The sequence below is a fragment of the Enhydra lutris genome, unplaced genomic scaffold, assembly GCF_002288905.1.
Source record: "Enhydra lutris kenyoni isolate GAN:26980312 unplaced genomic scaffold, ASM228890v2 scaffoldscaffold5, whole genome shotgun sequence".
Taxonomy (NCBI): domain Eukaryota; kingdom Metazoa; phylum Chordata; class Mammalia; order Carnivora; family Mustelidae; genus Enhydra; species Enhydra lutris.
The window spans coordinates 12006298-12022828 of record NW_019154089.1 but is presented as its reverse complement, the minus strand read 5'-3'; the positions used below and the strand labels follow the sequence as shown (position 1 = coordinate 12022828).

General features: G+C 39.3%; 1 protein-coding gene across 1 annotated transcript in view; it reads left to right on the top strand.

Moving 5' to 3' along the window:
- Positions 1 to 16531, top strand: part of LOC111141071 (coiled-coil domain containing 192) — a 203230-nt gene that overhangs the window by 22561 nt on the left and 164138 nt on the right. The window contains exon 4 of the mRNA XM_022493400.1: positions 9181 to 9288. Within this exon, the coding sequence (XP_022349108.1) occupies positions 9181 to 9288 (108 nt within the window). The remainder of the gene's footprint in view (positions 1 to 9180; positions 9289 to 16531) is intronic.

The following is a 16531-nucleotide window of genomic DNA, read 5'->3' as shown; positions in this document are numbered from 1 at the left end:
CTTCTTTCTTTCTCCATGAGCTTCTATCTTACAAGACAGCTTGTCCCAAGTTTTTGCCTCCAAAATTCCTTGGGGGTGGTGCCTGGCTGGCTCAGTGGAAGAGCACATGACTCTTGGTGTCTGGGTTGTGATTTCATGCCCTACGTTGGGTGTAGAGATTACACTTGCCTCCTCTTTCTCCCCTTCTACCTCCCTCTTTTCATTTCAAAAGCCCAAAACAACAGGCTAGCAAGAAAGTTAAGGAAGGGAAGAAATTGAGCTGATATAGTAAAAACTTTCTTGACCAGGCAGAAGAGGTACAGGCAGTAACCTCTTGTACTATGCTTCAAATTCTTGCTCTTACATTATGCATAATGATTTACTTTTTCCAAGAAAGAGTAACCAGTCTAGGTATAGTCACATGATGCCAAGACCACTAGAGTTTGTAAAAGTTGCTGGCTTTTGTAATCAACCCTTAAGCTCTTTCCTAGGCTGTGAGTTCCCAGAAGCTACCCATTAGAAACCTGAAAACCTAGTGGTTAAAAAGATGATGATCTTTGAAAAAACTTTCTTCTATGGCTCAGGGGCTAGACTAAGTATTTTTCAGTATTCCTGCCTTTAATTATTACAGCAGCCCCCACAGACTTAACATTTTCTCCATCTTTAGAGGTGAGGAAATGGAGGTTTAATGAACAAAATTCATTCCAGTTTGTATGAAGGGAAAAATGAGTTACTAAAAGATATTAGGTATTTCAATGGGTTCTCTAGGAGAGTTGGAGAACCATGCTTGGAGATCACGGCCAATTAGCCACCTTAGATTCCGGGGAGGTACCTACTACTGGTGCCACTGGGTATAGGCCCCACATCACTTGTCACTTCCCCTGAATTTGAGGCTTACTTCTGAGTCTTCTGTCACCGCAGCCTCTGCAAACAGGATGATGACCCTGTCTACCCGGCCCCATTCCATTCTATTTGTTACCTTTTTCATACCACTCTCGTCCACCTTGAAGTCTCAAGGTGGTGCAACTGGTTGATGGAGCCTGAGTCACAGGCCTACACTTTGGATGCAAAGGATGCTTGAGAGGGAGTTCCTGACTTTTCCACTTTGGAGAGATGGGATTCATAAGATGGGAAATTATCCAAACAGGGAAAGACACTAGGTCATCAAAACAGCATGACAAATGGCTATCTCAGGGTACAAGATGAATTGGGTACAATGGTCTCCTTTCAGAGATGAGAAAGTGAAGCCTACTGAGTAGCTAATGTTGGGCATGCTGTGTCCTCTTCTTTGATAGGCTGGCCATGCTTCTTAGTCATATTTTGACTGAGGACCTTAAAAGAAGTGGAAATTCACAGCAAAAGAGAGCTCTCCCATCTGTCCTCTGCTTACCTTATCATGTTGGAATGTACTATGGAAACTCTTGCTGAACTTTTATCTGATCTGAAAGGATTCATAACACATTTCTCCTTTAGATCCTGGTAAGGAAAGGAGTCTGTGCAAATGCCAGTCTGGGCTGGAGTGGGGGAAGGCTTTTCATGGAAAAGGTTTCTCATGGAACATCAAGTTCAACTGAGGATTTTCTAGCTAGGTTCTGGAACAGTATCATTAGAGTACAGAAGTTCTTACCATTAAAGTTAATTTTTTTGGCTTTTTTTGTTTTTTAAGTTTACTTATTTGGAGCCTAAAATTCACTGGTGGAAAAAAATTACCTATACACCGAACAATCACAAAACTGTTGTTGATTATACACAGTATAGAAATAATTTATTTTCAAAACTGTTTGAAAAGCCACAGTCAATCTGGTCAATAAAAAGCCATCACCTCCCCCATAAACCATGCTGAAAATCCTTCTTCCGAGAGGCAAGTGCATTTCCTAAAAGACTGGGATACAGTAGGAACCTAAAAACATTGTTGGTTAATATGCCAAAGGACTCAAAATCTAAACTTAAGTATGATGTGTGGAAAAAAGAAATATTCCTGTCACAAAGAGACTCAACTATTCAAAATACTGTCTTTACTAACGGGGAAAGTATTTGTATTATTATATGTCCCACTGAACAAAAGTTTGACTTAAAAACAAATAGCATTTTGGGGCTTTTTTTATTAAACCAAAATCCAAGAATTTTTCATTTTGTTCTTACAACAATCCTGTGAAGTAGGTAAAGAGTAGTTGAATTAATTTTAACGTCAGCTAATTCCTTCACTCCATAATTTATCTGCTTTATAACTTGCTTTATACTGTTATTTTTTAAAATAATCGTAAAATCCATATCACATTTTAATGATTTTTAAAATGTGCAGTTGAGTAGTGTAAAGCGTGTTTACATTTTTGTGCAACCGATCTCCAGAACTTTTTCATTTTGCAAAGCTGAAACTCTGTTAAGTCCCTATTTTTTCCTCTCATTCATTTCTTAAAGAAATCAAAATTTGTTTTTAATAGAAAATTCTCTTGTTGTGTCCTTTTTATTATGAAGGAAATATAAAGTCATCATTAAAATGTTCGCTTCTTGGTCAATAGGATGTGTTAGCACTGGTTGCTGTGAGGTTTCAGTGACTAGAATCAGGTTCCCCTAGGAAGACATGCTACTTGCTTTCCCCACCAGAAAGAGAAACTGTATTGTTTGTTTTGAGTTTGGGTCATTTCCCTAGGAAGAAAAGATTTTTTTTTTTTATTCATTTGCATGACTAACAGTAGAGGCAGCCAAAATGCAGTGTTACTCTCATTCATTAAAATTTGATATTTTATTTCAGAATAAAAATTAAAGGTAGCTGGAATAAAAATGAATTCCTTAACAAGGAATCCATAATTTGGGCCACATAGATGTCATTGAAGAAGATGCTTCAACAGTCTAAAATTATGTGCAAAATTGTTGTCGTGTGTGTGTGCGTGTGTGGGCATGTGTGCGTGTGCAAGCAACATATGTATATGCATTTTTTTTCTAATAAGAGAATTCATGGATATAATCAGGTTCTAAAAGAGTTTGTGATGCTCACAGTTCTAAGAAATTGTCTCATAAAATGAAAATGATGGAGGGTTATTTTGGGTCACAGAACAAATTCTATAACATAATATGAACCCAAATCCAGGAGTCCTCTTACCTGAACACCTGAAAACCAGTCCCTGTTTTGCTGTTAATTTGACCTTGAACAACAGAAGATACATATTATTTCCTAGGTCCCTCTTCTCCTCTGATACTATACATACCTAGTCTCTAAGAAGCCATAAAGTGATATATTTGAGAAAGATCTGGAATACTTGAAAACAGGTTAGGACTGCCTCTCACCTCCTTCTAACATCTACCAGAATACTCATCAAAGAGAAAAGAACAAGCCCCCAAAGCCAAGAACTGTATATTATGAATGAGCATAAAAAGATTAAATTAATCACCAAACTTCTGACATTCTTTTGATTTTTACATTAAAACTAAAATCCTAGGATTTTTGTATTGGAGAGAAATTCTAAGCTAAGAATTCTGGTGATGGTATTAATACTGTCAGTCTTCTTACTGCTCATTTCCCCATTGTTTAGCATCATATCTGGCAAAGAGTGAGTCTTTAATAAATACTTTTTTAACTTAATGAGTTGAAATGCTTTGAACTAAATTAAAACAAGAATTAGCTTGTTAAGAGTTTCCGGTAAGCCATTATTTAAAGTTATTTACAAAGCTATCAAATGTCATATGGTCATTTCTCTTTAACTTCCATGGTAACAATCTTTTAGTAAGTGAATAACTGAGTCAACAATTCCTTTTGAATCCCTCTTCTTTTATTCTTTTTTATATCAGTGATGCTATAGAAATGAAAAAGTAGTTAAATCTTTCACAGAATGGAAGGTTGACCTTTAGAAATGCTCTTTTTTTTTTCTAGAAAAGTAGTATCCTGGACATTTCTACAGATACTTGATATTGAATACAGGTCCATGTTGGGCTTGGTCCAGGGGAATTCAGAGACCATATTTCTGGAAAGACTGCCTGATTAAAACATTCAATTCATAATTTACCAGAGATGACTTGGAGGGTCTCTATACTTTTAGATTTCATAAACCCACAAGAATTTCCACCTCCACAATAATTGGGATTAGATCTCATAGCACTGCCAACTTTTCTTTTTTTCTTTTTTTTTTGAAGAAAATTCACTAAAAGAATAATTTCCATATATTATCACCATCATTTGTTAAAGAAACATCCTCTTAACACCAAAATATATAGAATGATCATAATCTCAGAATAAAGGACAGTTCTCTAAATGGGATAAATTTGGTTTCATGAAAAATTCATAATATTTAAAAAAAATTTTTACTTCCATCTTTTCCTTGCTGTGCTTGGAGATGTTATCACAAACCAATATGGATCTATGGGCTAGTATTTGGGAAACACTCATATTATTAAACCCTTTTGGCCAGAGGTTTGGTTTCCCTTTCCAGGTCCATTCTGTACCCTTTCCTTACTCTGCTCCTTTCCAGGCTAGCTGGTCTCTCTAGACTTGTCATTCAAGGTCTCTCACCTTCTGCTTTTTTGGGCTCAGCACAAGGGAGATACAAAAGAACACATGGTGAGAGAAAAGGAGATCAGGCTGTTTATTCCACTGGTCTGTCCACCATTAGGTCTGAGCACAGGTGCATAGTGGTTCTATTTCTCTATCCAGGGTATCAACTCACAGACATGGCCTTCTCCTCAAGCTCTCTTTCTAGATTCCGTATTAATACTCTGCCATTATCTCTTCCCCTACCTCTCCAATTCAAGGTGAAGCGAAGATTACCTTCACTTCTTGGGAGTGTCCCGCCATCTTTCATTCCTGCCCTTAACTGTGTGCACAGGTTTGCATACAGTCCCTTCATTAAACCCCCCTCAACCACTCCACTGGAGTGACTGTTTCCTGCTGAGATGTGCCCAATACATGCCTCATTTAAAGATGAAAAACTGAGGCCCCAAGAAGTGAAACCCAGAAGTCACACAGCCCAAGGGATGCAGTCCAGTCCAGAATGAAGCCTACCAGATTACAAGCAGTATTATGCTTAGTCAATGCTCATCTGTCATCCTCCCAATGTTGATCTCCTCTACAAGCATGTTGATAGGCACTTTCTAGAAAATTATTTCCCCTGGACTTTGACAAGAGTCACAGTGTGTTCAATTTTGAATAAAAAATATCATATTAGCAGACTATTTAGGCAATTTCAACAAAGAGGAATACTGTTTCCATTAGAATGGATTGAAATCAGGAAAAAATTGAGTTTTTAAATGGTTTCCTAAAGAGAAACAGGCAATTTAGCCCAAGATACTGTTGCAAAAGTTAAGCATAAAAGGACACCACAGTGATGAAATTTCCACAGTAAAATGCATTCTGATCACCAAACAGGGTGGGTAGGGATAACATTAACCGTCCAGAGTAAGGGGTTGAGGGGGGAGGCTAGGGAAAAACTTCCATCAGCATGAGAGATATGAGCAAGTCATAGTAAGGTAAATAAGTTTATAGACTTCAGTGCCAGTCAAGCAGGGGGAAAGCATAGAAGAGACATCAAGCGTGAATCTTGACCATTGCAAAATGTATTGAAAGCATGTTTTATCTGGCATGAAGTGACTGCAACACTGAGCGGGGGCTGCTGGGGATCCCTCCGCATTTGAAGTTCCAGGTTGCTGGAAACATTCAATTGTCTTCAACTGACCCATGTCAAGATTCTCTTCTGTGAAGACTTTCTTGGCAATAAGCACACCTTTATTTAGCAATCGTATTTTTAAACAAATGCACACACATATATTTAACACATTAACTTTGTTCTAATTGCATGCTTGAATTCCCCACTGCTGCTGTTTGATCACTTGCTGTAACACAAGTGCCTCTATAGGGACATTCTTTTACTAGGGTTTAAAAATAAGCTAGGAAGTTTTGATATCAAATGATTCTCTTTATAGGAGTTGGGGGAATGGAATTACTAGTAATACCATGAACTGAGCATTTCTAAGTAGTTACCTGCTTTAGCTTACTCAGTCTTCAGAACAACCCTGCCATCATCACCCAACTCATGGCCACCTCCTGGCTTTCTGCTACTTAAGCTTGTACCTGGTCTTTGGTGAGCAGAATTTCCCTAGGGCTCTTACCCATGCCAGCATCCTAGGCTGGATACATGGAAAGGATTGCTCAAAGAAGCCTCTCAGCAGGACGGAGTGCTCCCCTGGTGCAACCACCGTCTTTGAAGGCTGAGCCTTCAATCCATCAACAGCTACTTATTGGGATCCTACTAATGCTCAGTGCTGTGCAGTCTGGCTTCTGCAGGCAGAATCCTTTCTACCTGTGTTGCACATGGATTGAGAGGTAGGGGAGGATCTGGTTCAGAGACCTTGAACCAGTCCCAAAGAATACAAAGAGTGTGTATGGCTGAGGAAGAAGGGCAAGGTCATCATAAGACAATGAAAATTAGAAAAAAAAGAATAAATTTTTCTCCAGATCCTCAAATGAGGAACTTTAACACATATGCATAAGACTCTCATGTCGTCATTGGAGGCAAAGAGTTTAATTTGAATTCTTAACTTGTAGCATTCTTTGAGTTCACTCATCTTGGTTATCTTAGTTACCTGTACTTAGATGATTGGCTTGATATTTAGGTAGACGTTTTTAAGACAAAAAGTATTAGTTAAAAACAGGAATTCCCATTGAATTGCTAGAATTTACTACCTAAAAATCCACAGACAGGATCAAAACCCAAACACTTGTGTGTATCATATATTTTCAACATGTGATAGCATTTAAAAGACTTTTGATTAGTATAATTCACTCACCAGTTACGTTAACTACCAAAACAGTTTTATATTCATAATAAACATAAGTGGCTTTATGTGGGGGTCTGTCCACATGTACTTGAGGCAGAAGGAACTTGATGGTAGAAGTCCCATATTCTGCTCTTCTGGCTTTCCATCCTGCAAAACTAGGACAGTGACTAACTACACCTAACTTCTTTAGGGTCCTTGAAACAACACACCTACCTCTAAAACTTCGAACCCCATGTATGCCTTATTTCTGAAACTATTCTTGGTTTCATTTTTATTCCTTTGTTTGGTAAATGGGAGCTGCTTCCTATTAAAGAGTGCTTGCCTGGGGCACCTGGGTGGCTCAGTGGGTTAAGCCTCTGCCTTCAGCTCAGGTCATGATCCCAGGGTCCTGGGATAGAGCCCTGCATCAGGCTCTCTGCTCAGCAGGGAGCCTGCTTCCTCCTCTCTCTCTGCCTACTTGTGATCTTTGTCTGTCAAATAAATAAATAAAAATCTTAAAAAAAAAAAAGAGTGCTTGCCTATTATATCTGTGTAGATATATGGCTTTTTATGGCTCTTTCCCTTAAGGGAGTGCGAGAATAGGAAGGCCAGTCAGAGAGTAGAGAGTGATAGCTTACAGCTGGAGCACAGGTGTCCAAGATAGACCCCATTCTTCAGTTTGCTCAGACTCTCCCATTCCACAACACAGGGTAATTTCTTAAAACCACGTGTATAAAAAATCTTACGGTATTTACTAGCACTCTTCAGGCAAGTCTGTTTGGCTTACAATGCTTCTCTCTTACTGAAAATGATTGTCCTTCTTGGCTAGCGAAATTTGGGATGTTTGGAGACAAAGGTCTGGAGAAACAGACTAGTTGATTTTGCTTGATCTACTCACAAAAGATTTAAGAAACTTCCTCTTGAGAGCAAACATTAGACAATAAGTTTTCTCCCTGGAAATAGCAACTAGATCCAGAATTCCCAACCTTTTTGGAACAGTTTGGCCTCTTGACATTTCCCCTTTCTACATAAAATGTTTTGTAGCATGAATTATCTATAGGTGTAAATACACAAGAGTTTTGTGTTGAGGCTCATTTTTTGAGATTTATTTTTTCTGGACTGACTTTTGAAATGTATTGGAATCATTATGGTATGCTGAGGATCATTGATTTATTCCAAATATTGTTGTAGCCCAAGATGTTCATCCCCCAAAGTCTGCTCCGTGTGGGGGACGGGGTTGGGGGGATTATTCAGCCTTGTTTGATCTAGGATCCAGGCTGTTTTGGAACGTAGCACCATTTCTTTGCCCTGTATCCTATGGAATTTCTCAGAGGCCCATGGCAGGGCCCTAGGGTTCAGAGTACTGTACAAACAACTACAGGACCTGAATGAATGCTTTATCTTTGTGGCTGGTTCCATTTACCACCAGATGGCTCTACTATACCACTAGGAAATGTGTAAAAATGCATTTTAAATTTGTGGGCTCCTAAACCAAAGGAAGAAAACAAAGCAGCAGCCCAAAAACAAAAAACAAAAACAAAAACAAAAAAGGAAAGAAAAAGAAAAAAAAAGAAAAGAAAAGGAGAGAAAAGAAAAAAGGAAAAGAAAAGAATAAACACAGTTCTTTCTTTTATGGGGTTAATTGGAAGCAACTATAGGAGCCTGAGCATTCCCAAGAGTACAGGACACACCCAAGAAGGTTGGAGGAAGGTCATAATCTTAGCACTATGAGGTCTCCCTTTTCAAGTTTTCACATTGCTGTGTAATTACTAATTAATTGTCAAGATAGCCAGAGTCGTCAGGAAGTACTCTAGTCTCAGCAGGGCATGTAACTGATACTTCCATACCAATGTATACTCTTCTGCTTGGCGATGAGAAAGATCAACTGCAGAAAAACTTGGAGAGGCAAAGTCTCTCTACATTTGCTGATTCCAGTCATCTTAGCTATATTCCGGGTCAGAATCATCTGATTCTAAACCCTGTGGTTTCTTTGCTTTAATGACACTTGTGATAAGGAAGTGATGATCAGAGGAAACCCCCTTCTCTATGTTCACATGGTTCTGGTCCTCAGGATAGGTGAATGCTAAAAAATAAAGGCATTCTAGGTGATAGCTCTCACTAGGAATGTGAAATTCTGGTTTTGGCCTCTTGAAGGGAAGTTCTGTTTGTATCAAGAACAAAAAGCTGCAGATGAACCAAATTCCAGTGTGGGTAATTTTAGTCTCACTTTCCAAAGTCATTCGTTGTCATAGTTTAATATGCATTTTTTACCCTCCCATTATACATTAAACTGTTAAGACTATTGTTTTTTTATAACATTTCACTGTTTTATTACTCTGTTGAAGAAAAGATGATTTGTATGAGTTTATTAACCCTGTCCTTAATCCATAAAGTTGCTGAAGATACACTCAGGAAGCTATCCATATCAAAAAGTAATACTTGATTATTGTTTTAAAGAAAGAGTCCCTGGAAACTGGACAGATGGCATTTACTTTGGCTCAACTTGAGGCCTTGGAGATTTGCCTGAAGGAAGCAGAAGAAAAGGCTAAATCCTTATCTGAACAGGTAATACCTGTCATTCAGACTAGAAATATATATTCGTCAAGCATTCCGTAGAACAAGTGTGAGTCTAAATACATGTTTTACAAAAACCAGAAACAGATCTATAAATACAGAGAGCAAACTGACAGTTCCCAGAGGAAAAGGGGGTCAGGGGATGGGCAAAATGGGTGAAGGGGAGGGGGAGCTACAGGTTTCTATTTATGGAACAAATAGATCATGGGAATAAAAAACACAGCATAAGTAATAAATTTAGTGATACTGTAATAGTACAGTATGATGACAGATGGTAGCCACCCTTGCAGTGAGCATAGCACAACCTGTAGAGATGGTGAATCACTATGTTATACATCTGAAAATAATGTAACATTTTGTGTCAACTATACTCAAGGTAAATCAATCAATCAATCAATCTGTGTTTTGACCTCTCCACCTATTGATACACACACACACACACACACACACACACACACACACACAGGACTTCCTTAATTTTAGATATAACAATACTTTAATCTTTATGGACCTTCCCAGCTTTTAAAACTCCTTTTACATTTCTATTTTGATTTCCATTCAGTCTAGCCCATGAGGTAGGGAAGCCATCTTTTAGCCAGTGGCTCTCCTGAATCAGTGAAGTGTATTTACATTATACACAGATAAGCCCAAAGGTAAGATAAAACCAACAGTAACCACACCGGAGAAATTTTCTCAAATTATTTGAGGAAATAAAGTTTTTTCAAATACTGGCTTCCCTCTTGGGTTTTTAAAACCTACAGGAGCTGTGGAGGCCAACCTGAAAGTGGGCAGTGTTGGACACTCTAGTGGATACCTGCGTCCACAGCAGAGCTCTGCTCCCAGAGACACTGACTATGGGTATCAGCAAAGCTCAGACCAGGGTCTGGACTGTTTTCCCAGTATTGTGCTTTGCAAATAGCACAGTGCATACCGCAAATCTGAATGTTACTCTTGCTCTTCTGCCAGAGCAGGGAGGCTTGGCCCCAGGGGGCAAAACTGCCTGAAGTCTCGTGATCCACTTCTGATGATCACCGTGGAGGAAAAAGGACAGAAATATTACAAACGTTTATTGATTTATCATGAATTGGTATATTTTTGTTGTATATTATTAGAAATTTATGAAAAACAATTTTAAGTTTTCTTTTCATAACAAGGTCTGTCTAGCAAAATCTGATTGCATAAGAGTTTTATAAGAATTTTTGGGGGGAAAGTAGGAGAGATGTGCCTGTTACAAGAAAAAGAAATATAATTAACATGTAATGTGGTGACACATGCAAATGGCCTCCATTTCTTTTTCCAATTTACCAAAAAAGTGCATTTTTTACTTTGGGATATGTTTATTGTTTACTGACCAAGTATGATTGATAAAAAACTTACGTCAATGAAACAAAGGGTGTTGCCCTAGGCCCAGACCCATTTGGAAAAATTTCTTTGTTAGCCACATGCCCTAACCCTGGCTTACCAACGGGTCTTTCTTCTAAACAAACAAAAACAAGTCTCAAACTATAGCAAAATTATGAATTATAAAGATTATGCTGATGAACCAGAACTTACAAACCTTGGAGAAAGCTTGAATGGCTAACAGAAACAGGGCACCCCCGTCCCGATTAGTTGCACTGAGAAGATTTTGCAATCGAACGTCTTTTCATGATTTCTCATTTAAACCAGTAAAATTTGATTCACCCATTCACCACTCATCTCTTTTGTTTTTTATAAAGTATGTATTTTTAAAGATTTTAGTTGTTTGAGAGAGAAGAGCAGAAGTGGGGTTGGGGGTGCAGAGGGAGAGGGAGAAGCAGACTCCCCGCTGAACAAGGAGTCCGATGTGGGACTTGATCCTAGACCCTGAGATCATGACATGAGCCAAAGGCAGATGTCGAACCAACTGAGCCACCCAGGCGCCCCTGAAATATTTTTATCCAATACAGTTAGCCCCTAATACTGAAGATTCTTAGCTTGATGATGTCATCTGTAATATCAAACAATAACTCCCTTTTTTTTATTATTTAGCAGATTAAATATGTAAAATGGAAACTGGATTTTACTCAACTTTTTTGTACCTATTATGAGTAAGATGCTAGTTAGGTGTTTGGAGAAGAAAGACATAAAAGGAGGGCTTCTTTACCCAAGTAACTCACAACCAAAAGAATCATTGAAAGAGTTAGTGAGTGAAAACAGCCATCTGTATGGCTTTAGATAGATTGCACAATAGCACTAAATTGCAGGGTCTGTATATGTTATTTTCCTGAAGTATTGCTTTTGGAGTTGCCAAATTTGCCTAACCAAGTGATTTTAATTGGAAGTTGGTAATGGTTTGTAGAAAAGGAAGGTATGATATGTTAAAAAAAAAAAAAAAAAGCACGTTATAGGCATTTTGAATGTTACATTTTTTTTTGAATGTTACATTTTTTATTAAATTGAGTACTTTATTAGATTTGGCTGTCTCTATTATAGTTGAAAAGGTTAATCAAATAGAGACACTATTCTCAGAGGAGTTAATCCTGAAATTTTTGCTTTCTTCAGTATTGTAGCTTAGTCTTATTCTTGAAAAGATAAAAAGTTTAAGAACATTCCCCTCCCCCTCTATTTTTAAATTCAGGAGATATTTTTAAAATGTGATGGCAGAAGAATAGGAAAAGGCAAGGGGGGCAACTGACCTTTCTTAAGGCTAAGATATGAGAATATTTCAAAATGGAACACCTGTGTCAAACAATCAAATATTTGTCCACTGGGTGCCACTGTCTTCCTTAGCAGGCTGTGCCACTAAGTGATTGCAAAAAGAAGCTGTCACTAATATTCAAGACAATGATGTGTGTGTGTGTGTGTGTGTGTGTCTACGTAAGAATATTTCTGTCAGTATCCATGTATACGTGTTAAATCTTCTTTTAAATATTATTAATTTAGGACTTGTTACAAGGATGGTGGGAAATGCTTGCTGGCGTTCACTGGTAATCCAAATCATTTTGTCAGCCCTATGGCTGAATATTAGCCAGGCAGTCTGTCCTGGTGGGCTAGAAACAGGTAGGGGAAGCAGAGGAGATGGTGATGACAGAGATTTGTGCTGGAACCAAGGAGTGGAACATGGTATTATCAATAGTTGATCCTGCCTTTGGGTAAAGAGTAAATTTCACTGTTAGCCAAATTGTTACCTTCTGGCTTTGCCTTAGACTAGAACATAAAATTAACTTAGAATGGAAAGTATGGGTGCCCAAGGTTTCATCTGCACTAAGCATCTATCGGTCCCGTGCCTCAGTTTACTTGCACTGAACGTTTCTAAGGTCAGCAAGGTCCAGCAAGTTCTCTGCTGGTTCACTATGAAGAAGAAACCTACAAATAGTGAGGAAATAAGAAGATTGTGCCCACTTCCTCTGCGACATCATACACTAAACAGAATTCTTTGTTGGTGTCCCTCTAGCTAACAAATTTTTCTTTATTTCTCTGCTGTAATGTCTCTGTTGTCAAAATAAACACAATATGAGATCAGTACAACTTGCAATTAAGATTTCTAGTCTGAGCTATTTATAGCTGTAAAAATTTTGCAACAACCCAGGGGGCCAGAGTGAGAAAGGGCCATAAGAATCAAACACCTGTCATAGGTAATACAATAAATAACTCATCATTAGCAAGTTTTGCGAAAGAAAATACTTGATTATATTTCTAGCAGGTTGAGATCAGTGGGAGGAAATGTCTGGAAATTTTGGTAGATAAAGGACCAGGAGGAGCAGGTAGAAACAAAGGAAAGTGTTAGAGGAGTAGAGAGAAGGAAGAGTAAAAAGGTCTCTGGAGAAAACCATAAAATGCAGTTCTGCCATGTGTGCTGGCTTCTAGCACTAGTACAGATGAGAAGATGAAGAAATGGGCTTCGGTGGGCTGTAGTTTATGACCGAACAAATAGACCCAACTGCTTCTGTGCTGGGATCCCAATGCTTTTCATGCTAAGAGAGTCTCAGGAAAGCCCAAAGTTTGACAATGGAGCACAGATCCAGAGGTTCCCCCAGTGCAGAGGGACTCAGCAGGGAAGTTCCTGAGCCACTTCTTTTGGCCACAATTTTGGGCCATGTCTCTCTCATTCATTAGCAGCTTCTGGTTCCCAGCTCCTAGCAGCAGACCCAGGAGAGCTCAGGCTCCACTACTTGCTTGTTTAACGAAGGTGAGCAATTCACATAATCTCTCCAAGTCTCAGGCAGCTGTCATATCTGGAAGTGGGATGGGGGCACCTGGGTGGCTCAGTCAGTTAAGTGTCTGACTCTTGATTTCAGCTCAGGTCCTGATCTCAGGGTCGTGAGATGGAGCCCTGTGACTTTGGGCTCTGCGCACAGCGGGGAATCTGCTTGAGATGCTCTCTTTCCCTCTGCCCCAAAGCCCTCAAATAAATAAATAAATCTAAAAAAATGCTAAAGGGGGGTAAACATACTTGTTTCAAAGGCAGTTATGAAGTTTAAATGAGAGGGATATCTGACTTTTAGTAGTTTTTCAACAAAGTTTCATTCATCTCTACTTTCAGGAGTTGTAACAAAAATATGTATCATCCTCTGTGTCATGTATCATGGGCTAATGTGTGTGTGTGTGTGTGTGTGTGTGTGTAAGGACTTTCTCATTGTTGCTGGTGTCTCTCAAAGTGTTTGCAAGACACTTAAGTTGTAACACAGCACTACTTCAGCATTCACAACCTTAGAATCTTTCCTGCAGGAGAGCTCCCCTCCCACTCCATGCACCTTGTCCTAGCTTGGCTATTTGAGGGTCCAGCATACTCTTTTACTCTTTCTAAGCTATTCATGCGGTAAAGGGACCCGAATACTTTCACCTTGTTCATCCTTTCTACTTCATCTCTTGGGTCTTCTGTTTCTTCCCGCTCTCTGATTTGCTCCGCATGGGAGCTGAATGGGCAGTGCTGGGATGTGGTCATTTTAGGGTTTTAGGGGGGAAACTGGGGAGGAGGGAAGATTTGTAATAATTCCTTCACCAAGGAGGTGAAACCAGTAACAACTACATAGTCAGATTTAGCTTCAGGTGTCTTATGGATATAGTACCTAGCAAAATATTAGTTATATTAGTTACAAAGTATTATTACACACTAGTTGGGAAAGAGGTGTAATTTGATGCAAGAGCTACGAGGCGGGAAGCTTGGTGGGAAACTTGACTTTTTTTTTTTCAAAGCATTGTTTTTCCCAGGTAGGAATTAGACATAGACAAGCCACAACAAGGAGCCCCGTTATGGTGTTTTGCAGCACAGAGTTAACTTTGCCTTTTTTGTTTCCATAAAGAGAGAATTATTGGTGATACTCAGGATACAGAGACTTTTCAATGGAGAAGAATATGGTAGTATTTCCCAGTTTTTGGAAAAAGCTTGTGTGAGCCCCTTTTTTTTTTCCTTCTGATGGTAATAGGTCATGTGCCAGCTATGCATAATTTTTCCCTTACCTGGTAAGAAGGACATTTCTAAAGGCCCCAAATAAAACTGGTAACAGGGCCTTCTTGTATCCTGACTGTAGCAAACTTGATCAGTTATGTTACATTCAAAAAAGACTGCTTTCCCTTACTTTCGCTCCCTGGTATCTCCCTAACATTAACATCCATCTTAAAAAATAACAGAAGCAATAATGGAGATAAAGTGTGAAAGGGGGATGATGGATGTGGGGTAGGGTGTCTAAGCAATCCCACAGGAATGCATACCTTGTGCCAGACCCCTGCAATGCACTGTAAATGGTAGTCACTGAGTAGAAGAACTAACATTTATTAAGCACCTACAGTGTTCTGGGTAGTGGGTTTAGATGTACAGATGCTTCATTTAACCAACACAAGAATGCTAGGAGGGCCACAATTATGATGAGCCCCAGGAGGAACATGAGACTCGAAGACATTAAGTCATTTGCCCAAGATCATACAATTAATAATGGTAGAGCTGACATTAGAACCTAAGTGCTTTTAAAATCACAGTTCCTATTGTTAAGAACACACGGTCATAAGCCAACGCCACTTAAAAGAAGTTTCCCGCTCAAGCAGCACTGAACAAAAATTTATCTCCAAGCTAGAACCTGGAGAGTTCATTGATTGTTGGGCCCTACCCTCAGAGTTTCTATTTCATTAGATCTGGGGTAGGGGCCAACACTTTGCATTTTTCACAAGTTCCCACTCTAGGTTGAAGTGAAGTTCTAGTCCTAACCCAATCTGTGGGTGAGGGGTCCTCTTCAACCTTGTCTTGTGTCCCAGTGGCACAGAACTGATTGAATCAATTAGGACTAGTCTTGGAACATAAAACAAACAACCCCCCAAAAGAGTGGCCAAAACAAGTAGATGTTTATTTTTCATTCATATAATGTAAGTCAGGACGCGGGCAGCCCAGGACAGGCGTGGTAGTTGCTTCACAACACTCAAAAGCCTGGGCTATGTCTCTCCATGCATTCACGAACACGGCTTCTGCTCTCAGCATCCAACATGTACCTGCTGCAGCCCATTTGAGAGGAGAGATATTGAGAGAAGGGGCAGAGAGAGAAGCAGACTCCCTGCAGAGCAGGGAGCCTGATGCAGGACTCAATCCCGCAACCCTGGGATCATGACCTAAGCCCAAGGCAGACGATTAACCGACTGAGGCCCCCAGGTGCCCTGCAGCAGCCATTCTATTCACATGTCAGGCAGCATGAAGAAGCAAAAAGCAGATGCAAAATAGGGAAGGACAACTGCCAGCTGTACAGCCCCTTTCAAGAACTTTCAAGAACTTTTCTCATTTTTGAGAAACTGACCACTGCTATTTATGTGGAGGCTAAGAAATACAAATATTTAGCTGGGTGCATTGCCACCCAAAGAGTATGGGGATTCTTCTAAGGAAGGGAAAATAGATACTAGGTTGGCAAACGGTGATCTCTGCCTAGTTCATCCAACCCCTTGACCATACCTTTGCACTTGATGCTTTGTCCAGGTAACTTTGATATTCTCCTACATGGGATATCCAGTTTTCCCAGTACCATTTGTTGAAGAGGTGGCTCGTTCTCCACTGAATGGTCTTGACAGCCCTATCAAAAATCAATTGTTTACAGATGCATGATTCTGTAGACTCTCAATTCCATTCCACTGCTCTATAACTCCGTGACTTTTAACAGATACTTTTGGTTAGAAATCCCATATAAATTTTTGAGAGGGAATTTAGATTTGGTCTTCTGGGTCCTTTACTAATCCTTTTTTACTGTGAGATGCACAGTGGACCTCTCTTACTTATACAATAGCTGGAAACTGAATG